The following is a 27,316-nucleotide window of genomic DNA, read 5'->3' as shown; positions in this document are numbered from 1 at the left end:
TTCCCCACGTGGAGGCCTCCGACAGACGTAACCGCTCGCCAAACATCCCGAACGTTAGCCTACTGTAGTGTAGCCTCTGAAACATTGTTATCTTCCTTGTGTTCCTTGTGTGTTTGCACTTACTAGTAACATTAACATTACTATCTAACGTTAGCACTGTAACCTTATCCTAAAACTCATCAGTCATCAGTGACTCCGGTTGAGTTTTAAAACTCCGGGGTTGTGTTTGACTGTCTTGGTTGTAACGTTACACTCGCCCTCCACTTCCGTGTATCTAAAGTTACCTTGCCAACACCTATGTCTACGTAATGAGGACATAATGGAGGAGGGGGGAGTAGGCCTTTGGAGGGAGGTGGAGTTGCAGGAGGAGGGGGATGGGACTTTGGAGGGAGGCGGGAGTTGTGGATGTTCAATTTTTTTCTATGTGCTGTGTGAAATGCAAGAAAGGTACTGCACAGCTATCAGAATCATGTTGCTAACGTGGCTATAAATAGCAATAGCCAAACATTTCTGTAATCTTTATACGATAACGCTACTGAGGATTGATGATGACATCGGATCACACAAAAGCAAATAGTCAGAAGTGAGCAAATGCCAAATTTATCAATACAGAAATGAGGACAGTGTGCTTCAGAATACATAAAAACATTTACAAAAAGCCAGAGTGTGAACACATCAGACAGGTAACAAAACATTGTGACACAAAAACATCACAATTTGTATTCTGGTGCTAACAAATTAGTTATTTTGGAATTTGACACACAAAAATTTAACAAATTCATTACCTTTCCACACAAAGTGTTAAGACATAACAGATTCATGAGGTTTTCACTTAGAAAATACGAGTTTGCAAATTCAATTGTTACTCAGTATACCAATCCCTTCCATTTTAGAGTATCACCAACAAACATTTGAAAGGCTACAACTAATGTAAGAACTGATATTTTGCTGGCAAACCAGTCAGTTAACAACTGATGAAACTGAGCTCTAAAGCAACTTAAAATAGTGAAACGTCGCTACAACAAATTTAAAATGGCAGTTGTATAACGTGGGGATGAAACATTAGAAAATAAATGTTACATAGAGGTCACAGGTGTGCTCAAGTGGCATCGAATCAATCTATCATCGAATCTATAAACACAGGTGATAATGGGAGATGAGTGGTTTCAGTTTTAGTGATTGACACTGAGTCAACACATACCACAGACTCAAATCAACAATTAACACAGATGACAGAAATGTCATCTTAAAAGGCATGCACAGAAAATGCTTGATATTTAGTATTAGGCAAACAAAATAGCACAAATAAACATTAAAAAAACAAAGACAAATAAAGGCTTTCATAATATTATCCATGCATTAATAGAGAAGGTTACCCTGTCTTTGATAACTGCAAGTCTGAAATTTGTGTGCAAGTTTGTAATCTATAAACTAAATGATTTAAGGGCAATGTGGTGAAGCAGCTTTAGAAACAATGGCAACTGAAAAAAAGGCATTAAAGTACGGCACACCAACAGTTAACATCAGAAATAACAAATGATCCACAACATCTGGGTGTTAAAAAAACATCAAAGAACATGCTTTCGATAAGATACAAGTTAAAGATGCTTGAAAACAAAGGTGATATAACAACTCAGAGGTATATCACTCCTTTTTATGAGCACTTATGATGATTAGCTGCAAATCGGTGTATTCCTGCCAAGGTTTGTGATAGTGTTGTTGTTTTAGTACAGTCCTTTTCTAACTAGAAACCATTTTTTTTAGAAAATGCAGAGACAAGTAGGCTGTTTTAAGGTAAGTTGTTGTTGTGGTAGTCTCTCTTTAAGCTACCCTGTAAGCAGTCATACGGGTGTAGTTTTTGCGGTGACTCCTGGCCGCCCACAGGAACAAAGCAGCTGCCATCATCTGCAGAGGGAAGGAGATGAGGGCGAGGTAGAGGGACCAGCCCAGCGAGCCCTCCAACCCTTCTGGTGGTGGGGAGTACTGTTTAAGCAAATCCACCCCGGCCAGGAAACAGCAGACGGTTCCCAGAGTGCAAAGACCTGGTAAGTCAGAGGAGGAAGATGGTTTAAAGTGAAATCTGAAGCACTGCACAGTAAGATAAAAGAAACAGCAGGAATTTAAATGTTGCGTTAGCCCAAACTAAACAACGACAACCGAAGGTCAATACTGAAGCCAATAAAATCTAAAGCCCAGCTCAGACAAAAGATTTGCAACGAGACAAAATCGGTTTAGAACTTTACAGAGGAAAGCTGCAGTGGTGTGAAGGTTGATGATGTCACCTGCAACTCAGCTGGTCAAATCGCAGGCGGCTGGTTTTAGCACGTAAAGCACCTGTTTCAACAGCCAATCAGCTTGCAATGAAGTCTGCTGATCAACTCCAAATGACCACAGACAGCGTGTTCGCTTGCTGCGTCACGTGCTTCATCCTCACCGAGACCTCTGTTTCTGTCCTCACTGTGTCCCAGTGTTGGACGGTGGGTCGCTGCTGCTGCTGGCTGTATGTGCTTATGCCACCTGCCCACACACATATTCTTGTTGGCTAATTAATTGGCACTAATTATTTACATTATTGTGGCGTATTTATCATGAATACAGTCCTTCTGAAGCTTGTTTTGTTTCTGTTTTTCACAGTTTCATCACTACTACAAATGCAGTTGTAGCCAGTATCTCACTATCACTATCCTCATTCATATTTTAAGAAGCTACAAATTGTATTCAGCCACAAAATAAGCCTGAAAAGCTGGAGATCAGAACGAAAGTACAGAGAGTTGTTGCATAGAGATGATACACCGTCTCATCTAGTTGCATTGGTGTGAACCAGCAGGTTTTTAGAACGCTGCCGAACAGTGCATTGCAAGTCGCTGTCTGTTTCAACTCGCCTCGTTGTGAATCTTTGGTCTGAACTGGACATGAACTGCAGTCACACACATCTTCAGTAAAAATACAAATGTAGTAATTTACCACAATCAGGATTTTGTTAATACAGCGCATAATATCAGAGGAATAAATACAGAAATAAAAACCCACCCTGCTAACATCAGAAGAATTTACTAAATCTTTCTGAAATATAACATTAACCTTTAAGTGTAACTGCGTATATCACATAATGTAGCAACACCTAAGTATTTAAGGGGTGACAATAGTGAAAACAACACAGGATAAGTGATGTGATTTATCACATTATATGTTTGCTACATGGTAATGAATCAAAGCAAAAGAAAACTTTGAGGTTTCTACGTTCAGGAAAGTAAAAGCAGACTGGTGGGAATGTATGAGAAGACGGTCACAAGATGGGCTGGGCAATTAATCATACTGTATTTTCAAATACAATTTGGCTTCCAGCGATTATGAAACAAGATAATCTAGATAAAACAAATATTGTGCTGCAGTCTGTTTTAAAGGGATGCTCTCATTTTGTCTTGTGTTATAAATTCAGCACACCACTTTCAATAACAACCGTGTGCTCAGAGTTGCCAACTTTCTTGCTGGCAACTTTTCAGACTCTCTGGTGACTTTATTTCTAAAAATATCTGCCACCACGACTGCTGCAAGTGCAGCCTGTTGAGCTGTCATAATGTTACCAGGTGGAACTCTCAGGATGGCTGCTAACACTTCACTTCAGACAGCATCACTCGGATGTGTCTATTAGCAGAACAAGACACACACAGACTGTAAGGTGAGTCCTTAACACAGCCTTTACTGTTTTCTTTTTCAGTATCAAGGTCGTCTCTCTTACTGATTGATTATCTGTTAAAGTTTTGATTTAATAAACAAAACAAAACAGATAAACCTTATATTCACTGGCACATCCAAGCTACAACACCTTGACTTACTGGTGTGCTCAAACTCTGCACTGAGTTGAAGTTAGTACAAGCCAGACATGTACTTTAATATCAGTTGATCTTTTTCAATTACTGTTTATGTTAAAGAAGAGCATGGCAGCAGCTCTGCCTCTCTGCTCCTCCATATACTGTTCATTTGAAAGGATTTTTGTTTCGCCGACGAGTCTCTGTCTATCACAATCAATTATGGTGGCTGCTACAGTACTTGCCACCACTCCTTGCCCTCCATTTGTGTTTTCTTGTTTACATAATTGCATAGTAAGAGGAAGAGAAACTTAAACCCATATCCCCCCTTCTGAAGTCTGTGGGTATTAACATTTCAGATTTTATGTCATGTCCATCTTTTCTGGGGTTTATGGCAGGAAAGGGGGAATATGCATGCTCTTAACTCACCTGCAAGTAGATGGAGCACTCCCACGCCCAAGGTGGGGGTGAAGCTGCGGCACAGGCAGGCACAGACCCCAACAAGGCCACCGAGGAACACCAAAGCCAGAGACACCAAGGGCAGGAGAAACTGGCACCTCCACAAGTCTGCATAAAGGGTAATAAAAAGGGTTTACTAAAAAAAAATTCTAGACAATAAAGGGATGGAAACAGTAAGATTATCACAATTTGACAGACAATTTGAGGCATAAAGGCATTTGTTGGACAGTAAATTAAAAAAAATTCTTTGACAAATTTTCCTGATGCAGATAAGCATGAGTCAATAGCCAAAGCTAGTATCTATAGCAGAAAAAGAATATAGTTCAGCTAAACATCACTTCACAAGAGAGTCTCTATTTTCTAAATTGTCTGGGGAAGTACTGTGACATTGGATATGTTAACGCCATGTAATTTTTACTGCTACGTATTTCCTGATTTCAAATATTTCATACATAAAATAGCCCATCTGGCATTATCAAATAATTATCTGTAAATGATATTGTTACAAAACGTTCACAATCGTTGGCAGTGGCCTTCATGTCTGGTGAAACTAGGTTCAAACGGAAGCAGGAAAACCAAAAACCTTAAACACAACCTCATGTAAATCTACAGACACAAGGGGAACAGACAGGGTAGACTCACATGTTCTGAGCAGATCTTCTTCGCCATTGATGTTTCCAGAATATTTGTACTTTGGACTAAACTGCTGAGGAAGAGTGAAGCTCACACACTGCGTCTCCATCTTTGGATCTAAAGTCACAATCAGAGAGCGAAAAATTCAACACAGCAGTCATCCCTTACCGACAAACAGAGTGCGATGTAGGGATGGGCATCATGAGGATATACGGTACACCATTAAACAACAGGAATGTGTAATTTCTCCTCTTTAATACTGAGGTAGCTATACCTCTTATTGTCAGTGGTTGTCTATGTGCTTTATTGATATATACCAACACTGGACTCACAGGTAGGGATGCTGCGATTTAGGCTAATGCTTCTTTTTAACTTTAACCATCAAGTAACTTTTAAAGTTTGACAAAACATTTTTTTCTGTATTAAAACATCAGCTTGATGTAGTGTTTTACTAAAATTCAAGACACCAATTTTTTTTTTATTGCATCCACATTTTTTTTTTTAATGAAAACTTCTGGATGTTTTTGTGGTGGCGAAAAGGCTTAGAAATACTTAGTCTCTATATACAGACTACATTCAGTGAATGTAGAGTCTGTAGGCAAACCCCGGAGATCTTGCCTCCGGAAGAAGAGCGGAAGAGCCCTGGTTTCCGGTTGTAGGCTGTCTGTAGTCCACGTGATGTTGACCAATCACGTTTCAGCTGGCTGCAGTTGTTGCCAGGTTCAACGGTCCGTGCAGTGAACTAACGAGGCAGAACATAATTGGCGTCACTGCAAACTCTGAATCCATCGCAATGGTTCAGCATATTTACTTATATATAAACGGAAGTCGGAAACGGAAATTTGCCTCCTCCGCCCAAATCAAACCGGAATGAAAAAAAATCGGGGGTCTGCCCCCAGAGGCTGTATCGCCATCTGCCGGATGTCAGACGCCGAATACAGCCGATGGGTTCCGAGAATGAGAAATACTTGACCCTTAAGGTCAAGTTAGAAGCAAAACATGTTTACTGAAATTGAGCAACCGTGAATGATGTCACTCTGGGGAGAAGTATTTGAAGTCTTGACCTTAAGGGTCAAGTATTTCTAGGCCTTTTCACCACCACATATTCTCAATCATTTTTGATCACATTTTCATGTAATGCAGCCAAGAATATTTGGTGTCTTGGAAATGTGTGACCTTGACTACAATTAATATAGTTGTATAACTCTAATAAATCATGGCAAGCATAATCTTGCTTTCATAACGTGTATAAAGAGAGATCTACCTAACAGTGTGAAATTAAAGATGTGAAATCAAAATAGGAACACTGTGACAGCTGTGTGGAGAGGTCATATTTTGAACAGGAGGTCATACCTGGCTCTTTGAACCAGTATGACCGGCTCTCGCTGGGCACCTGTATGCACCTCCACCACAGTCCCAGGGTGCCGTTCAGACGGAACATGGTCTGGCTGAAGGTCTTCTCATTGAACTCTCCATTGATGAAGTCGTCTCTGAGCTCAGTGGCGTTGCTCCCCTCATTTTTAACTGGTGAGCAGCTGTACTGGTACCAGTGCTGAGTTCCCACAGCCACAGAGAGGTAGACTGTGGCCAGCAGACTAAGCACTGAGCCAATGACAAGAGCTGTGGCATAGCGGTTATCTACCATGATGACCAATAGCTCGTTTAGAGTCTGTTTAACAAGAAACTACTCTTTGATATAAAAATGCAGTTTGGCTTCCACTGTGTGATGGTTACAAATGATATGTCCACTTTGTGTTTAGGCACCACGGCATGTCTGTTAGCATCTGTCAGGTAGTATGACAGTGTCAGAGTATCTCACCATGATACTCTACTTAATTATATTGCTACTGTGCTGCATTGTGTCCCAAACACGGATGAGTTCACAACCTGCCGAAGAAGGAAACATACTCACAGATTAATGTCGAGCTATTTGTGTATTGCACCCTGTTTGTCTTGTCACTTAACTTCGCTAGTAAGCAATTGACAACAGCAATGTGTTGTTAGCTTACTTGGACTGTTACATTTACTTGTTTCACACAGCTAATATAATAATAACAAATGAAACGTTAGCTTCCGCATCTGTGCGACAGTTAGCATCTTGCTAGCTAGCTAACGCTAATTAGTAATTACCGTTGGCAACAGCTGGCCACATCAGCATAAATATATTTAACCTACAAATACATGATAAATATTTCATTCTTCTCTCTTTCTTTTACCTCATAGTTGGATAATACTTCCAAATATTGGCGTTATTTCTTTTGCTCGTTAAATTTCCAGTTGGCCTCCGTGTTCTTCTTCTACGCTATGAAGTTTTCTTCTTCTTCTTTTAATGTTTACTGGTTGGAAAACCAGTGCGTTATGCACACTGCTGCCACCTGCTGCAGGGTGTACAGCTCGAAACCATAGACAAGGGGTGTCAAACTAATTTTATTTCATGGACCACATCCAGCCCAATTTGATCTCAGATGGGCCGGGTCAATAAAACCATCACACAATAATCTATGAGAAACATCAGCTCCAAAATGTTCCTTTTTTTGTGTAAAGAATTACAAGTACGTTCTGTAGATGTTCATCCGGTCACAGTAAATATTTATTGTTCATGAGGAAACTGTATTGTGGTCAGGGTGGACAAGCCTCTGAGGCAGAATTTTACATGGAGTAGGCAACCTATTGTTTAGTTTGCTCCTGAAACCTGGCACCTCTTAGTCCAGCCATCCAGTGGGCCAGCTGGACCCTTTGGCAGGCTGGTTCTGGCCCATGAGCCATATGTTTGACACCCCTGCCATATAGTCTGTGTATCAAACATTGATCATTAAAGCTCTTTAATGAGGTAAATTAAAAAATAAATACATAAATATAGCTGCAAAAAGCCAACAGAAAGAAGTAGTTAAATTGTCAAATTCAAAACAGTAAGCAGCAGTAAGGGGGTTCAGGCACCCTCAGTCTGTGGTGGAGGTGCACGGTTTTTTTTATTCTCTTTTTATTATCTAATCAATCAAATCTAATCTGTTATTAATTATTAAAACATTTTGTTCTTCACCACATCTCAGAGGGGACTACTATACTTTTTCTATGACATTAGACTCTTTAAATCAATCGATTCCAGGCATAATAGATGAGATCAAAGTATAATATTTCCACCTGAGATGTGGTAAAGACCAAAATGTTTTAATAATTAATAAAATAAAAACAACGTTTACAGTTCACAGAGTGAGTTTTACCTCTCAGGTGCCGAGTTCTGGTGTAATGGCGCCATCTGGTGGACATAACAAAGAACTACAAGCAACATATAAATGTTCCCAGTTTTTTCTTCTAATTTTGTAATTTCACTTTGAAGGTATTTATCTAATGACCTACGGGGTCACTGGACTGTCATACATTTTATTTATTTATTTATTTATTAAACCTTTATTTAACCAGGAAGTCCCACTGAAATTGAAAATCTCTTTTACAAGTGAGACCTGGCCAAGGTAGCAGCAAATCTAAACACATTTAAAATACAACAAATACAACATATAACACAAAAATACACAACAAAACAACAACTATTTAAACATAGTGGCCTCCTAAGAAAAATAAGCACATGTCTATGTCACCACATCCTTTACGATGCCCTTAAATTCATCGATGGATAATAAATGTTTCTAATTTTTTATCTTTTTGAAGATTGTTCCATATCTATTCTATTTCTATGAATGACACCCGCCAGATATATAGCTTTTTTTCCTGACTATTATTTGTTGTTTATCTTATGCAAAAACTAGTTTATAAAATGAGTTAATCTTTATACTGCAGTTACAATAAAGTGTGCACATTTGTTTAAATCACATAGATACACTAAACTTTAACGACAGAAGAGATCATATTAAATATGAAATCCAAATTTAGCAGCAGATTTAATGGTACATTTGATAATAGTTTGTGAAGTTTATTAAGAAAAGTTGGAAGTTCTACACTGTACAAATGCACAGTTATACACAGCCTTGCAGCACTCTTATGAATGGTGGGTAATGTCACTTTAATACACAAGTAAGCATGTGGCCTAGACTTTATTTTTGTGTAATGTAGGAATTAGTTGTCTTTTCTTGTAACTTGTGAGAAATAGAAATTGTGCAAGATTGAAGAGATTGATTTTTGTGTCCAAAACATGCAGTTGCAGTATACAGCATAATGATGGTGATTCCATTATCTCAAAAAACACAATGAAACCTTGGTATGTTTAATTTTTAATACAATAGTACAATGTTGAGACTACAGCTGGATACACACTCAAGGCTACTAAAATGAATACAAAATTAATAATAACAAAATACTCATAGAAAAAAACAACAACAACAACAAAACACCAAGACTTGTAATGGCAGTTTTGGTACACCTACTGACATTAAACACACTAAGGCACCTTGTGACTTGAGCACAATAATATCATATTGAGGTAAACCCCATCAACACATACAGTATGAAAGAGTACGCTAGCATATTTAAAATCAAATCTTGCAAATACTGCAACAAACCTGCTGGAACAAATTCTTCGCTCATGTCTGACGTTAACTAGGAGCCGAGTTACAAAAACACTGATGACTCTGTGGGACTTTATCTCATAAATAAATTACATCTATAAAGAACAAACATAGAGACAATATGATTATTTCTCATTTTTGCAGAAGCATTTGTTTGATAGCTATGCATTTGGTATCATTATGTTACTGTCTGGCAGACAGCGCTCTGAAGGTGGCGTCACTCCTCTCGTGTGCTCTGTACCATGGAGTACTTCTTGCAGGGGTTCTTAAGGCAGGCGGGAGGCCAGGTGATGGGCCAGCTGTAGGAGCATGGGATCGAAGTTTGGACGTTCCTCTCCATGAAGTTGAACAGTGGGTTCCACCAGGTGTTGGTGAGGTAGTTGTTGGGTGAGCATTTCAGAGTCTGTCAGGGAAATAGAAGTTATCCATTATCAGTAATTTCACACAAGAAATGCAGCTCAATAAACATTTATTTTTGTCATAATGTGACTTGTTCATGTAAGTCATGGTCCAGTGTGTAGGATTTAGGGGAACATTGGCAGAAATGGAAAGTAATAAGTATGTTTCTTTAGTGTATAAACACCTGAAAATAAGAATTGTGTTTTCGTACCTTACAATGAGACATTTATAGATCACCATGTTGCACCACCATGTTTCTACAGTAGCCCAGAACAGACAAACCAAACACTGTCTCCACATAGAGCCATTTGTGTTTTTGCTTTTTACCAATTTAATTTAATGTATGATTCTTTAATTTTGTTTTGGGTGTCCAGGTTGTGTGCTTTATCTTTCTCTTTTTGTTTTTTTTTCTATTGTGTTTTTTAAATGTAAATCCCAAAAGAAAATATTCTGTATCAGTTTTGTAAATGCACTAATTATCTTCATATTGCATTTGTATATTTGCCAATAATATCTTATTAGCTGTGCAAACTGACTCCACTCTCAATAAAATATTTAATCTATCTTTAATTTTTAAATGTGAAACTGCTTATTCAGTGTTTTTACTGGTTTAAATCACGGGGTCTGTTTGTTTTGGAGAGGAGGAGACCTCTGCAGATAATTTGACACGTGGAAAAAAACCTCTTGGATCAAGTGAGCAAGCTAGCCGTCTGTGACATGCCAAACAGCGTGGGAGAAACACTGATTATTAACATGAAACTGCTTTACGTACCAAAGTTTGTTTTGGAGTTCCGCAAGGTTCTGTGCTCGGACCAATCCTATTTACTCTATATATGCTTCCTTTAGGTAACATCATTAGAAATCACTCTATAAATTTCCATTGTTATGTGGATGATACACAGTTGTATTTATCGATGAAGCCAGAAGAAAGTAATCAATTAACTAAACTCCATAACTGCCTTAAAGACATAAAAAATTGGATGAGCACCAATTTCCTGATGTTAAATTCAGACAAAACTGAAGTTATTGTTCTTGGCCCCAAACAACTCAGAGACTCTTTATCTGATGACATAGTTTCTTCAGATGGCATTGCTCTGGCCTCTAGCACTACCGTAAGAAACCTCGGAGTAATATTTGATCAAGATTTGTCTTTTAATTCTCATTTAAAGCAAACCTCACGGACTGCATTTTTTCATCTGCGTAATATTGCGAAAATCAGGCCTATCCTGACCCGAAAAGATGCAGAAAAATTGGTCCACGCTTTTGTTACCTCAAGGCTGGATTACTGTAACTCTCTATTATCAGGTAGCTCTAGAAAGTCCTTAAAAACTCTCCAGCTAATTCAGAATGCAGCAGCTCGTGTACTAACAGGAACTAAGAAACGAGATCATATTTCTCCTGTTTTAGCTTCTCTGCACTGGCTCCCTGTAAAATCCAGAATTGAATTTAAAATCCTACTGTTAACTTATAAAGCTCTAAATGGTCAAGCTCCGTCATATCTTAGAGAGCTCATAGTGCCTTATTATCCCACCAGAACACTGCGCTCTGAGAATGCAGGGTTACTCGTGGTCCCTAAAGTCTCCAAAAGCAGATCAGGAGCCAGAGCCTTCAGCTATCAGGCTCCTCTCCTGTGGAATCATCTTCCTGTTACGGTCCGGGAGGCAGACACCGTCTCCACATTTAAGACTAGACTTAAGACTTTCCTCTTTGATAAAGCTTATAGTTAGGGCTGGCTCAGGCTTGCCCTGTACCAGCCCCTAGTTAGGCTGACTTAGGCCTAGTCTGCCGGAGGACCCCCTATAATACACCGGGCTCCCTCTCTCTCCCTCTCTCTCTCTCTCTCTCTCTCTCTCTCTCTCTCTCACTCTCATCCTATTACTGCATCTTGCTAACTCGGCCATTCTGGATGTCACTAACTCGGCTTCTTCTCCGGAGCCTTTGTGCTCCACTGTCTCTCAGAATAACTCATACCGCAGCGGTGCCTGGACAGTGTGACGTGTGTGGTTGTGCTGCTGCCGTGGTCCTGCCAGATGCCTCCTGCTGCTGCTGCCATCATTAGTCATTAGTCATACTTCTACTGTTATTATACACATATGACTATTGTCACACAAGTATACTGTCTGATACTAATACATACTTTCAACATATTGTACCACAGTAGCCAGAACTATAACTATAATATTATTACTTTCATTAATGTTGTTGTAAGCTACTGTCATTACCTGCATCTCTCTCTCTCTCTCTCTCTCTCTCTCTCTCTCTCTCTCTCTCTCTCTCTCTCTGTCTCATTGTGTCATATGGATTACTGTTAATTTATTATGCTGATCTGTTCTGTACGACATCTATTGCACGTCTGTCCGTCCTGGAAGAGGGATCCCTCCTCAGTTGCTCTTCCTGAGGTTTCTACCGTTTTTTTTTCCCCGTTAAAGGGTTTTTTTTGGGGGAGTTTTTCCTTATCCGCTGTGAGGGTCTTAAGGACAGAGGGATGTCGTATGCTGTAAAGCCCTGTGAGGCAAATTGTGATTTGTGATATTGGGCTTTATAAATAAAATTGAATTGAATTGAATTGAATTTATTCAGTGGTTTTACTTGTTTAAATTACAGGGTCCGTTTGTTTTTGAGACAAAGAGACCACTGTGGATAATTCAGCCCCTGCTAAGAACCCACTGAACAATGAACACTGGAGGAATTCTAACCGGGAGAAGTTTCAGCTGGTTGCAATCTGCAGTCCTCACCACTAGATGCCACTAAATCCCCCAAATCTCACACACTAGATCTTTAAAAGTTGATTTTGGTGTCAATACTCGTAAGATATTTCTCATAATGGCCTAGGAGTGTGAAAGTTAAATCAGAAAACAACAAAACAACCCCCTTTAATAGTCAGGACAATATACATCTCCTAAATATTCCCTTCTTTATTTAACTAAATAATCTTAGTAGAGGAATTGGAAAACAACACCACATTTGGATTGAAATCAGCAGCTAAGTTTGTGACTTTTATTTATCACTACATTGGTCAACTTCATTGCAAAATTATGGTGAATGTGTTTAACGTGTTAACAATGTGATTAATATTTTCACGTAACTTGAAAAATAATTTTGCTTGGACCCATCCTATAACTGTCTGTTTAGTTTTTGGCCAGTAGAGGGGGTAATTCACCTGCTGAGAAGCTGAGACCTGAATGACACCCAGCTCTGACACATTCTGACACACAGTCTTAAAATAAACTTTGCTTACTGTAAATACAAAATTATATGTAATATATAGACCGTTCTCTTTAAACATCAAGTGTAATAAATTCTTGTGTTGGCATGTAACTGTCAGCTGGTACACTTCTCCTCCACGCATAATGATTCATGTGGGTTCAATGAGAGGGGAACCATTGGCTCTGGAAACCCTTTTTATACACTAACACACACACAAACAGCCACCCAGTGTTCAGCTCTGTGTTCAGACCTGTAAGTTGGCCATGGTGTGGTACCACCAGAACAGGCGCGAGGTGATAAAATAGGCCACGACCACATCCACACTGTAATGCTCATGTGCCACCAAGATGCACACCACACCCACGGCGCTCAGCAGCCAGCACATCAGATGGTACCACCAAAACGACCGTGGCGAGTCTACAGAGAGAGAAGGGAAGACAAGAGTGTTGGGGAAATTTATTACAACACATTTGTGGTCTGTTCCTCCATGTTTTTACTGCTGAAAAGAGACAGTCTTTAGCATTTCAGTACAAGAACAGCAATTTTCTGCAAACACACAGCAAATATATGGACTTTGCTTTGTTTCTGTTCAACTATATCATGTACCCAGCAATATATCTAGGAATATACATCTCTGCAGTCCATCTTTAAATTATTAAAACAGCAACAGCGGCAACACACATCAGTCATTTTTATTGTATTAGTTCCTAGAAGGCCCAGGTGTAGCCATACAATAAAATACAATGGGCTATATGGGATGAGAATGGAAGCACACAATATAATTCATATATTATTCATGGGTATATCCCATAAATTATTCAAAACAAAGCAAACAAACAAGTGATGCTTGGAGTACTCACACTCCTTGATGAATAGGTAGGTGAGTGTGAGCATCACGGTGTGTCCGCTATAGAGGAAGTCTCCGCACAGGAGGTGGGAGTTTGTAATGGACAGACCTCCGCCTGAAATCAGCCGCAGAATTCGTTGGATTTTTGCTTGGGAGTCTCCGTGGAGCTGATGGAGAACAGGAAATAGAGAGAGAAGCAAACACTGGATCAGCAGCAACATTAGGATTGCAACTAATGATTATAAGCATTGCAGATAACTAAATCACTACACTTTTTTTAATGAATCAGTAATTTAATACACAAAATTACAAACATTTGCTTGTTCTGATTGACCCAACAGTTAAAAAGACTCTAAAGATCCAGTGTGTGAGATTCAATTCAATTCACAAATGTATTCACAAAAACAGATAAAGAAAGAGCACGTGTACAGTTCATAATGGAGATGTGACATGGAACATCCTGATAAGCTATCGAAAGCTTGAGAATAGGGGCCCAGACATGAAGCAATATTTAAAATGTGTTAATGAACACGTTGTCTAGATTTAAGGGGAAAAAAAGGTGCATATAATATACAGTAACATTTATAACCTTCAGAAATCCTAAGACTGACCAAAAACCAAGAGACTAAACTAACCTAATGCTAACTACTAAATGGTCCCAAGCAGTGGTGCAGTGGTAGTTGATGAGGTGGGTATACTACTAAGTGGACAGGCAGGTTAGCATGGAGGAAGTGGGTATACTCTCCTATATATTACAATGGCTTTTTGACTGATAGGTGGGTATATTGTAAATGGCCAGAAAAAGAAGTGGGCATACCTCGTATACCTGCGTATACCCTCCACTACACCACTGGTCCCAAGACATTTATTCCATCAGTCTAAACACGAATAGAAACACATGGCACGTGGAAACCACACTAAAGCTTGTACATTTAAGTTTACGTTTTTTGCCCTTCGTAAGATGCTTTCCTCTAGTCTCATATGTGTGAGAGGAAGCCTCATGGATTAAGGTCACAGCATCTGTTGTTGATCTTAAATTCAACATTACACATTATACAAGCACTAGACGCTACATTCAGTGAACTTTAGAAGAGCTGTAGGGGATCCATGGGGTGATATATTGGCAGAGATGGAATATAATATATTACATGTGTTTTCTGTAGTGTATGTATAATCACCTGAAAATAAGACCCGTGGTGGTTTTGTTACCTTAGATTGACATGTTTATATCTACATAGGGAGCGGGTTCTCATCCAAAAAGTCCGCCATGTTGCACCGCCATGTTTCTACAATAGGCCAGAATGGATAAACCAAACACTGGCTGTAGACTGAGCCATTTGCATTTTTGTGTCGGCCTACGTAGCTAACAGCCCCTCTGCCCCAAGCAGCATCATATAAATGATGTCACGTCACTGATTTGTGACTTGAAAGTGCTTTATTCTGTGTTTCTACCAGTTTAAATCACTGGGTCCATTTATTTTGCAGAGAAAGAGACATCTGCAGATAATTACGCTCCCAGTAAAAACCGAACAATGGACACTGAAGGAATTCTATCGTGGAGAAGTTTCAACTGGTTGCAGTCTAAATGTCCCTAAATCTTACACACCCATCCTTTCAAATTACAGTGATCATTGATTATCAAAACTGTTGTCATTTAGGTGATGCTTGTATAAGAGCATTTAACCATATTGGTACAACACCAAAAACTGCAAGTACATCAACTTGATCACACTGGTTACCTGGCAACTGTGACGACTACAGGAAATCACTGCACCCAGACAAGGAATTACTGGCAAGAAAATGCCTTAAAACTGCACTGGGACAGAACCAGGCTAGCTGTTTCCTCCTGTTTCTAGTCTTTATGCCATGCCAAGCTAGGCTAAGCTAAGCCTCATATTTACCATACAGACATGACACTCTCGGCAAGAAATAATTAAGTGTATTTCTCAACTTGTCTGTTGATCTTTTCAACACTAGGCATCAGAACAGGAATTAGTATTTGACAGGGAAGAGAAACATGCAAACAAAATGAAGAGGAAGTGAAGGAAGTGAAGCAAACATAGTTTAACAGTATCATTAACTAGTTTTGATCAAATTTTATGCTCAAATTACTGATAGCTCACTTCCCACTAGCTGCAGGCTTTTATACACTGTCTGAAGCATTTCAAATATCTGAGAACAAACCAACTCCTAAACTATCCAACCTCTGATCTTATCGCTCAACACAACCCATCTGACAACAACCCGGAGCACATGTTTCTGATCAAACACTGATGCACCTCAATATTGTCGGTGTCCTGAGGCGGTAAAAAGTCAAAATGGCTTTTTTTATAGCTGCCTCTCTTATGTGGCTGCGCAAAATGAGTCCCAGAGGGTGCACAAAGAGTACACGGTTGAGCGGCGACAGCTGATGCCTGCTCTGATGTTTGCATGCTACTCACCTTAGGAGCACAAGTCATATGCATGCCAGGCACAGGCAGGGTGGTGATGTACATAGTGACACAGCGGTACAAGTACAGGGTGCCAATGAGGAAGAAGAACCGCCTGCTGGCTATTGACCTGCAAACAGACAATGTGAGAGAACAGTGGAGTGAGTGCAGAAACGTTGTGTGATTTTTCTTTTTGCAAACATGTTAAAGGCACACAATTCTGGAGATTGTATTGCACAGTATGATTAGCCAACATGCTGTCAATGCCAAGGGCTCCTGCTCAGCCAGTCAAATTGAGTTTTATTAACCAGCACACATATTGACAATAATAGTACGGTAATTGTTTTTGTTTCCATATCTTCGTAGGCAAATGGCCAAGTGTAAAAGACTTGATGTAAGATTAACTGAATTAAACATTTTCAGCAGTCTGTAAAACTTCATTTGTGCAGGTCTGGGTTTGGTGTCACTTCTATAGAGCAAAGACTGCTTTCTAAACTATTCATTTTTTAGGGATTCATTTTATCACACCCTGTAGAAAAGGCCAACACAATTTCATCACTGATGGCAGCCTCAACAGACTCTAACGTAATGCATTTCCTGAGTAACAAGAAGAGGCATACAGAGCAGAGATATGTTACAACACCTAACCACAAAACAGTTAACTATTTCATTGAGCAAATGCAACACTCGAGCCTGTTGTATACAATATGATATCCCTTATTAATCAATCGACACAAGGCAATTTACACAAGGCCATTGAAATGTATCTCTTCCCATATTCCTCCTTTTACAGACACCACACGCACCCAGAGTGGTGCTCAATGGTACCTAAGCAGTGCCTCTCCAGCTGCCAGTTCACACTCCATACTCGGTCCGTATGAGGGACTTGAACCAACGACCCCACGGACTGAGCTACTGCTGCCCCTTAAACCTATGTACACCTTTATATAACCAATCTGTGGCTATATAACCTTTCCTGCAGTACAATGACATTTTACTCTTTGAATTTTCACTTGAATTTATTCAAAGACAGTCTTAAAATAAAGGTGCACCTGTTGTAATTCTGTATTTTTCTTATTCTCAACAAATCTTGTAAAAAGATCAAAACCAATCACGTGTTTTTAATAGTTTTTTCCGAAGTACAATAATGGCACCCATGGCAAGAAGGGAAAAAAAGCTATATCAGGCTTTTGACACAGAGATAATATTTATTTAGGATCTGTTCACTGTTTGAGTTGGCCTTTGGTATTACTGGATTTATTGACAATAAGAACCAGAATTACCACCTTGAAGTTGTATGCCTCCGCTTCACATCCATGTTTGTTCAGACTTATATGTAGCTGTGACAGCTGACGAGGCTTCAAATATGGATGTTGCTGCAAAGAAGCTACAAATTCTAAAATTTGGATGCTTCTCACACATATTCAACCTGGCAGCACTGGAGACCTATCAGCACAGTTTCAAGGTAGAAACCCAAGATTAGTGTCACCAACTACTGTGTCTGAGTTATGGCACTGAATAATGGCCAAAAAAGTCATGTCGCAGTGAGATGACCTTGGACCTTTTGAGATATGGCCTAAAAAGTTTTACGTGGTCACACTGACCTTGACCTTTGACCACCAAAATTGAATCAACTCATAGTTGAGTCAAAGAGGACGTTTGTGCCAAATTTTAAGGAATTTCCTCAAGGTGTTTCTGAGATCTCTAGTTCATGAGAATGGGACTGACGCAAGGTCATGTGACCTCTACCTTTGACCACCAAAATTGAATAAACTCATAGTTGAGTCAAAGAGGACGTCTATGCCAAATTTTAAGGGATTTCCTGTGGTGTTTCTGAAATATCTAGTTCATGAGAATGGGACTGACGCAAGGTTATGGTGACCTTGACCTTTGACCACCAAAATTGAATCAACTCATAGTTGAGTCAAAGAGGACGTCTATGCCAAATTTTAAGGGATTTCCTGTGGTGTTTCTGAAATATCTAGTTCATGAGAATGGGATTGACGCGAGGTCATGGTGACCTTGACCTTTGACCACCAAAATTGAATCAACTCATAGTTGAGTCAAAGAGGATGTCTGTGCCAAATTTTAAGGGATTTTCTGTGGTGTTTCTGAGATATCTAGTTCATGAGAATGGGATTGACGCGAGGTCATGGTGACCTTGATCTTTGACCACCAAAATCGAATCAACTCATTGTTGAGTCAAAGAGGACGTTTGTGCCAAATTGTAAGGTATTTCCTCAAGGTGTTTCTGAGATCTCTAGTTCATGAGAATGGGATTGACGCGAGGTCATGGTGACCTTGACCTTTGACCACCAAAATCGAATCGGTTCATCCGTTAGTCCAAGTAGAGGTTTATGCCAAATTTGAGGTAATGCCCTCAAGGCACTCATTCCTGAGATATTGAGAATGAGACAGACGGTTGAACAGATAACCCAAAAACATAATGCCTCCATCCATCGCCAGCATGGAGGCATAAAAATATAGAGTATTAACAGATTTATTCCTAAAGCTGAAAGAAAACATCTTGCACAATAAATAGTACCAAAAGTTCTTACCTGTATCTGAAGAAGAATAACTGGATCATCCAAATAGCCAACAGCACCATGCCATTGATCTCTGTCACTGTAAATGCCCATTTGACCCTGTCAATATAGTCAAAAAACTTATCAGGAAGAGGCGGGCTGCTTTCTTTGGGTGGGACCCTCTCGTGGACTATAGTGATGACGACTGTTGTCAAGACCAAGTTAAAGCCAGCATAAAAGAAGACCACTGCTGTCTTCCACCACTCCATGGGCAGACGGTTGATCTTGGACTCTGGCACAGAAATCTTCACGTAGTCATTATGCCTGCTTATGCCTTTCCGGAAGCCCCGCTTTGTATCCTCTCCACCAGGTTTGTGGACAGGACAGATTTTACCATTGCTGGGTGCAGCACCACCCTCCATTCCTGGGTTTAGATTATCATTGGCAGAGTCTCTCGCATCCACAAGCTCCTGTGACGCCATGGGTGCCTGCACTGTCCATCCACAGGCACCGCTCCTCTAGGTTGAGGCTTTTTAGCTGCCATGAGAGAAAAGACATGGTTGGGAACGGACAAACTTTACATTTGAAGAGAAAAAGCACAGTATCGTCATTCACATAAGATAGAACAGCACTAAGGTAAACAGATACTCCTTGGTAGGGATGTCAAATCACCATGATGAGAAACAGGGAGGAGATGAACTCTGGTTTACTTTTATTTCTACTCTTTATATCCTAGGGATTAGCAAAGCAAGAGATGAAGCTTTTATTGATGCATAGCTCTTGATTCCATCCACTGAAATGTCCACTTTAGACTGAAAAACTATTTTTGAGTTTATAGCAGCCCGTTATTCTAGATGTGGCTGTATAAGTTAATGCCGTGTGTCACATTTTCCCTCCCCTGGACATTCACCAGAACCACCGTGACAGGGTTCTGTTTGGACATTCAGTCAGACTCTTGTTTTGGGCCTTACAAAGTCTTTCCGCTGCACTGCTTTGGTTTTCTGATCTTGTCCTCAGCAAGCAGCTGCCATGGTCACATTGGCGGGTTTCATGGTTAAACATCGTCCGTTGCAAAAGAGGAATGCGTATGCTTATTATAAAAGTTTCAAGCTGTATGAATGTAAAAGTAATTAAGCTAAATTAAACTAAACTTGCTGAGACTGAAAGTTCATTTTTGACCTTGGAAACAGTAGTAGGCAAAACCATTTCCCCACCATCATGGTCCATTTAGTAGCTGTTATGGAGCTTTTGATCGTATCATACCATATGTCTTTGCAGAAGGATTTTGCTCAGTTGTCTTGAAAGTTTAAAGACTTTCTGTCCCTGGTCAACACATTCTCACTCTGACCTCGCACATATTGGCGTTTGGTCATGGACTTTCCACGTCCAAGACCAGGCTCCACTGGGGAAGCTCCATCTGATGAAGGACGTGTGATACAACTGAAAGCTCTGGCTACTTAAAGAAGTGTCTCACTGCTGGATAGATGGACTTTTCATAAAAGTAGGCTGCAGAAGACAAACGCAAATACTTTTGAAACTGGTGCTACATGACCAGAGAAACAGAGGAAAGGACTGTGGCATTCGCTTTTGCTCGAGAGGTAGAAAACCTACATACAAACCACCAGTGCAATAAATGCTTATGATGGTGGGTGATGTAATGTGAGGTTGGCCGTATTGACACAGGCGACTATATGACAGCTGGTAACAAACAATTTCAAATGACAGTTAAACAGTAAGCTACAATAATTTTCTGAATACATTTTAGGGGATAAATAAGCAATAGGCTACTGTTACAGAATCTTGTTTTTTTATTTGATCAGCACTGCATAGTTTTACAGTCTGATTGGAGTTTGGTCTGTGTTTGAGAGAGTTTGAGAGAGGGTGACTTTCTCTCGATCTGCTATGATTTGATATGAAAATATGGAAGCACAAGACATGAAACGCGTCATGTGGCAATTTAAGCTGAGAGATGAGCAGAGAGACCCGGGTACTGGTAAAATGGATGGAAATCTACCACAGTTCATTTGCACATACTACCCACATTGTTATGACACAGAGCTGGTTAAAAAAGTATCCCTTTAACAGCCTTTGTATGACATTGTTTGGTTGAACTAAACTAATCTAAGCTAAGCTACGCTAACATAAGAGAAAGTAGAGCAAAATCAAAATAATGGATGGACTTTTTGGGAGGAAAATTTGAAAGATTACTAATGACGCCCATATGACTAACAAAGCTGGAGATGTGCTAGTGCAATGTTTGTTGTTGAGCTCTTTTCAGTTAATGACTTGATAGAGCACTACAGCAATGACCATTTTCATTCTTTCATGTCTAAAAGGCTTCCAGTCCCTTTAACAGCTCCATTAATGGATTTGAGGATTCTGTAATCAGCCCTGAAATACATCACAATAAATGTCATCTGGGATATACACAGAATGGTATGTTTTCTTGGAGGCAAACCTGACAATGAGATAAAAGAGGGGATAGAAATGGAATATGGCTGGATACAAGGGGGCTGCTGAAAGTATCAGTTTCCTCAGAATCAATTTTTGGGAAAATATTATTACAGTGGTGAGTGGCTTATTGTAGAATGCCCTCTGACTAACCCATAGGAGATTCAGCCTCTGTTATGCAACTGATGGACTGATACAGAACACAACATCTGACAGACTTTGAGGGGGTCACAAGGTATATCAGTACTGACCAAGACAGCAAATAAGATCAACAAGAGCAGACAAACAATATAAGCCAATTACAAAGCCATGTCCCTTTCGTTATGAGTGAGATTATGTTGCAGCTCTGTGGTTAGTTATACTGCAAGTTGTGATCCTTTATGCCAGGGACACTCCATTGCTGGTGTAGCAAATTGTTGACATCATCAATGAGAGAAATTGTGAATGTTTCTTTTTGGCTGTGGAATAAAACAAAATTGACATATTTTACTTTTCTAATACTGACCAACTCAGCAACTCGTGAACATGAAGATGTCTGTTCATAAGATAAACATCAGAGAGACAGACAATGGGACATTGTCATCTACAGATGAATCCCGCTATTGCTCCATAGATTCTAATTATTGAAACACTATGACAGCACAGGACATCAGTGCCCAGCATTGAAAGATGTTTGATAATTATCATTTTTACATGATAATTTTGCTCTCTGTACAATGTACGATCAACAATACAAATAAGTGCCATAATGTACAGTATTTTGACAATTATATGACTCTCACTTGTGGTTTCGACTTGGGCATAATAATTTTCATCAAAATACTTTAATTTGAAGCCTTTGGTACCATAGTTCAGCATTTCCCATCTGGCAATACTGTCAGTGTCTGACATTGCTGCTGATGCTGAGAGTGGTCAGAGGTGTGTTTTAGAGAGGGCAGGAAAACACTGCTAGTAAGCCTGGTATTACATTCTTAAAGTTAATTTTAACCAACTAAAACTACTTGGTTGGGGCGTCGGTAGCGTCGTGGATAGCGCCGGCGCCCCATGTACAGAGGCAATGCCTCGCTGGAGTGGTTGCAAGCTCAAGTCCGGCCTGCGACCCTTTGCTGCGTGTCAGTCCCCACTTTCTCTTTGTCTCTCCATTTCAAACACTGTCCTATCCATTAAAGGCAAAAGCCCACAAAATAAAAGTATAAAACTACTTGGATAAGGTTAGGGAAATATTATATGGACAGGCTAAAAAAGCAAACTGCTTGGTTAAGTTGGATGAAACAGCCCCAACTCAAGATCCACTTGCTGGCTAACACAGATAAGAAGACTGTGTGATAAGGCTGAAAGCTCCAGAAAAAGGTATAGTAAGTGGTCTTTGAGTTGGGATGGTTTTGTCAAACTACAATTTCGAAGGTCAAGAATGAGGATCAGGTCATTGAAGGATTTTGGTCATGATTAGCAGAAATTATTTTGACTGTTGATAGAAGCAAACCAGTCTCACTCCGAAGTCGTCAAAATCCGGCGCTTGGGCAGTGACTTGCAGCGTCTGGACGAACTGACGAAGAAAGCCAACTTTCACCCGGGAAAACAATGTTAACGTCTAGTAAGATTATAAAGCCAAACCCTGTTCTTTTTTCCTAAACCTAACCATGTGTTTTTGTTGCCTAAACCCAACCAAGTGCGTTACTTGTTGGAGGAAAAAAAAGTTCATTCACATTGTTGTACTGATGTAGTGCGTTTATTTTCAAAGAGACTGTAGCTATGTAAACGTTAAATTTCCTGTGAAAACGGAAGCGTATTTTGAAAGAAGACAATGCATGTAACAGGCAGAACTTGACACAACGTCCCAGAACGTCAAAACCAACGCATGCAGGGTATCTTTCACGTCGTATCTGGACGTGGAAGGTCCATGACCAAACATCCATATGTGATGAGATCAGAGTGTGTTGATAGAAGACACAGCCCAGTCAGCAAAAGTAAATGTTGGCATTGCTCATTTCTGCAAACCATGAATATGTTAGATTTGTACATTTCATACGTACATCAACATTTCTAAAGTGACGTAGTATATGAGCTGACTCTGTCATGGGAAGGCGGATGGGATGGTGGAAGGCATGACACCTAGGCAAGATGCTTGCCGACCACTATTCCACTGTTTGTTTGTCAGTGAGTTGTGTTTCCTGTGAAATTTTAGCCTCCAGACATGGATGTTTTTCCACCAGGGATGGTGCCACAAACAGATTTTTTTTTACCATGACATGACTGCAATTCTAGCAGGGACTGTGCCCCCAAAAACGGGTATTTCAAGCCCAAACGTGATCTTTTCCTAACCATAATCAAGTGTTTTTTTTGTGCCTAAACCTAACCAGCAACGCTGAAATGTAAAGTTTCATTGTAACTGCTACACAGTAACATGCAAATGTATCATATCCATGGTTTGCATAAAGGTACAATACCAACATTTTTTCCCAGCAACTGAGTTGGGACACAAAATGTAAAGCAGTCTCTGGTGTCAAATTTGGTCACTTTGTACACATTCAACAATTTTTTTACAGAGCTACATGAGGTCACTTGTTAAGAAAACAAACATATTTTTAGGTTGCCCCAAATATTTGAAGAAATGGACAACGCTGTCATTTTTCTAAATATTGACTTTACTGTCCAAAACTGTTGGAGAAGCACACTACTCTGTGTGCTGGGGGTGGATTTTGCCTTAAGAAAACTGTGTTTATGATCTATACTTTCTTGTATTTGTGCATACGTGGTCACGGTCAATACAATGGACATGAGAGGTATTTATTTGCTAGCATTCACTGGGAGACTGTGTGCTGTACATGTACATGGGAGGTCAGCAGAGTGTCTCCATTAGACTAGTTTTCCACTGGTCCCCTCCTCCCCAGTGTACACTACACAGTGTTTTCCCACCAGCCGGAGCACCCAGCACTCTAAAGGGATGGGTGGTGATGGAAAACTGGCAGAAAAACCTATTCCACATGGTCACAGGCCGTAATGGATAACTTGGCCGCCTCTACTTGCTCAGGCTATTTCAAGAGAAGCCACCCAGTTGCCTTGAAGGCTGTATTTTACTCCAGGGGAACCGAGGCTGTGACTCCATTTTGGGACCTTCATAATAACACGCTACTATTGCTGTCCACTCATTTTCTCCTTCACATCATGCGGATTGTCTCCTTCAAAGGGAGGGTAAAAATAAGTCCAAGGTGGCCCAGCCCTGTAGGACCTGCCGACAGTATGGAGAGGACTACATATATGTTCTAAAATTTACTCGCTGTAAATCAAGCCTGGAAACTGTATGATCAGCATGTTTAGGTTTGTCTTCCCACATGTTCAGTTTCAGAAACAGATGTGAAATGTATAGTTCAAAAGTCTCACTGAGGAGGATGTGATTGAAGTATCTGACACATGTTTGTAGGCTGCTGTTTGAGGATCTGTGATACAAAATTGTGATAAAAGAAAAAAGATTATGCCTCTGTGCTTTAAGAAATGACAGGGCAAGTGTGCTAAAGATAGTTATCAGTAGTAGCAGTGTGTAAGAAGATCAGATCCTCTATTATATAATATAATGATACAAAGTAAAAGCCCTGCTTTGAAAATGTTAAAGTAAAATTAGTCTTTATGCATAAAAATTAGCCCTGAGTGTCATATTTTTATGTATTTGGCTGTTGGATTGTCCTTTGCTGTTGTAGCTGGTTTAGTTGAGCTAATTCTACTTTATATTGTAAATCATATGTTTTCTACTCTAAGTACAATGTTTCTCTCCAAATTAGTACAGTAACGTGAAATGGAAGCAAGCCTACAAGTATGTCAAAGTTTAACTTAAAGGGAAACTACGCCCATTTTCAAAATTCATAATGTCATTCCTATGGTCTAAGACAGTCAAAAAATAGTAAACCTAAACAATTCTCTCAAAAATCCAAATGCTAGAGGGCTAAAACTTAAATTTGTGATGTCACAGGGTATAAAGTCCAGAGCTGCTCCATAAACAATGAATTAGGAAAGATACTGAGAGCACTCGAGGGGATGTCCTGAGTACATGGGTACATTTTGTGTTTCAGAACTGAGAGTGCTACGGTATAATAAAGCTCATTTAGGTATAAAAAAAGAAAACAAACATTCTGTGGTTTCACAAAATCAGTCTCCCATTCATTGTCTGTGGAGCAGCTCCAGACTTTATACCATATGCCAAGTTTGTACTTCTCTGGTTTCTGGCTTTGAAAGAGAGGCTCATGTTCACAAATATTGATTCAACTTGCCATGTAAATAACATAATTGGAATCCTGATTTATTCTTAGATGAATAAATGCACTTTCTTTTTATTATTAGTAGTAGGCTAGTAGTAGCAGATGGATATAGTAGAAGTACAATTAGAAGAAGTTTATTTGTAGTAATAGTAGATGTCTACATCACAGTGGCAGAAACATTGTCACAGTTTTAGTTATATTCCCACATGTCATGGTAATAAAGTGAATGACAGAGAGCAACTATCTGAAACCTTTGGTTTTACCACAATGATGTTCGCTACTTGTACACGACTACTGTATGAGATTAGTTCACTGTGCAAAACTGTTCATCAAAACACACAAATGCATATTCTTTGCTGCCAGAACAAATAAATTTTGTTGTTTTTCTGAGGAAGACACCCACTTTTATAGCGTACAAGCCAAAATGGTCACACAGAGCGTGGATCCACTCCTAGTTTTCTGGGTGCCGTAACCACATGTGGGATGGATCCTGGCAGTAATGTCAGGGTCAGGACTGGGTGCCTCCCATGCCTCCCATATATTACAGGGCAGCAGTCTGTCACATGCAAAGCCAGTTTTGAAGTTTACTTTTGGGGTGTAGCACAGTGGCCCCCCACACACAGTGTTAAGCACCATGTTCCATATGAGGCTACTGGGTGGGGCAACAGGTCTTTGCATATCCTGTAATTAAGACCTCTCGTTTTCAGTCAAAGCTGTTGCAGTTGGGAGCTGACAGCTGAATGACTCTAATGAGATTAATGCAGCTGCATCACAAGCATGCACAGTATGTGTGGTGGATACAGCCCACTGTGTAATTCATTGAATAAATAAATGTTTTTAAGCTTATGTGGCAACTTGCTTTATGTCTGTGCGTCACGTGATGCATTACCCTGATAAAATGCTGTGTATCACTGACATCATCACACCGTATACACGTAGTCTCACCACTCATGTCGACTGATCCACCGAATAAAACTTTTTGCATGAATTTAAGCCGACATGAGCCCTGTGCTACAAATAAAAAATCAGACACCGAGTATGTCTATGTGAATTCATATCCACAGTGTTTCTCTATCTGTGAGCAAGACTGATTAAAAAAAGTTAAAATATCAGGAGTACAAAATCCAGTCCAGCTCATAGCCAGCATCCTACTGAAGATCACACATCAATTTATCACATGAAACCCGACACGATAGGATGAAGATCTGTGTTTACATTCACATGTTGCTCAGTTTATAGCATCCTACCTGCCTTGCTCGGGCCTCCTAGCGCCTCTTCCTGTAGTTGCAGTCCCTTGAATCTTCTGATGCTGCGCCCTGCTCGCTGCTTGGTCGCTGCTCTTCAGGCTGGACTGCTACATTACCCGACAGTGCCGCTCGCTTTTGAGGGAGCGCTCCTCCCCGAAGCCCCGCGTCTTCTCACATCCATCCAGCCTCTGTGTACCCGGCCTCCTGCCTCGCACCCCCTTTAATTCAGAGTCACCGTCCTGTAATCAGGCACAAGCATCGCCCTGTAACTCTGTCCGTGGAAAATAGGTGCTCTGCGGGATTCACATCTTAAAGCAGTTAGGTGGAGTCGCACGGTGTTTTATTAATAGAATATCGTGTGCGTTTATTATGCAGGCAAACAATATTCTATTGTGTTTTCTTTTTTACCCTTTTATAAAAAGTGAGCTTAAAATGTAATACAATTAAAACCCATTTAAAACATAGCCATGAGTCATCCCTATTCTTTCAAGTAGCTCACAGATTTCCAGCCATGTCAGTAATAATACAGTTCTCACTTTC

General features: G+C 40.0%; 2 protein-coding genes across 3 annotated transcripts; both read right to left on the bottom strand.

Moving 5' to 3' along the window:
• Positions 1-584: 584 nt before the first annotated feature.
• LOC117254654 (claudin domain-containing protein 1-like) lies at positions 585-7,243 on the bottom strand. Of its 2 annotated transcripts, XM_033623027.2 has the most exons (5): positions 7,118-7,243; positions 6,255-6,788; positions 4,911-5,018; positions 4,239-4,376; positions 585-2,042 (listed from the first exon to the last, which is right to left on the bottom strand). In XM_033623027.2, the coding sequence occupies exons 2-5, from the start codon at positions 6,544-6,546 to the stop codon at positions 1,822-1,824; spliced, it is 759 nt and encodes a 252-aa protein (XP_033478918.1). In that variant the 5' UTR covers positions 6,547-6,788; positions 7,118-7,243; the 3' UTR covers positions 585-1,821. The 2 variants fall into 2 exon arrangements, with proteins under 2 accessions (XP_033478918.1, XP_078022384.1); XM_078166258.1 differs by lacking the exon at positions 6,255-6,788 and having other exon boundaries at positions 7,118-7,205.
• Positions 7,244-9,115: 1,872 nt separating this feature from the next.
• Positions 9,116-26,914, bottom strand: sgms2a (sphingomyelin synthase 2a). The gene is made up of 6 exons (XM_033623599.2): positions 26,777-26,914; positions 18,862-19,365; positions 16,316-16,433; positions 13,888-14,041; positions 13,278-13,444; positions 9,116-9,824 (listed from the first exon to the last, which is right to left on the bottom strand). The coding sequence occupies exons 2-6, from the start codon at positions 19,308-19,310 to the stop codon at positions 9,639-9,641; spliced, it is 1,074 nt and encodes a 357-aa protein (XP_033479490.1). The 5' UTR covers positions 19,311-19,365; positions 26,777-26,914; the 3' UTR covers positions 9,116-9,638.
• Between the last annotated feature and the right edge of the window lie 402 nt (positions 26,915-27,316).

The sequence above is a fragment of the Epinephelus lanceolatus genome, chromosome 3, assembly GCF_041903045.1.
Source record: "Epinephelus lanceolatus isolate andai-2023 chromosome 3, ASM4190304v1, whole genome shotgun sequence".
NCBI classification, from domain to species: domain Eukaryota; kingdom Metazoa; phylum Chordata; class Actinopteri; order Perciformes; family Serranidae; genus Epinephelus; species Epinephelus lanceolatus.
Note: the sequence above shows the minus strand (reverse complement) of the source record. Positions and strands in the feature narration are given on the sequence as shown.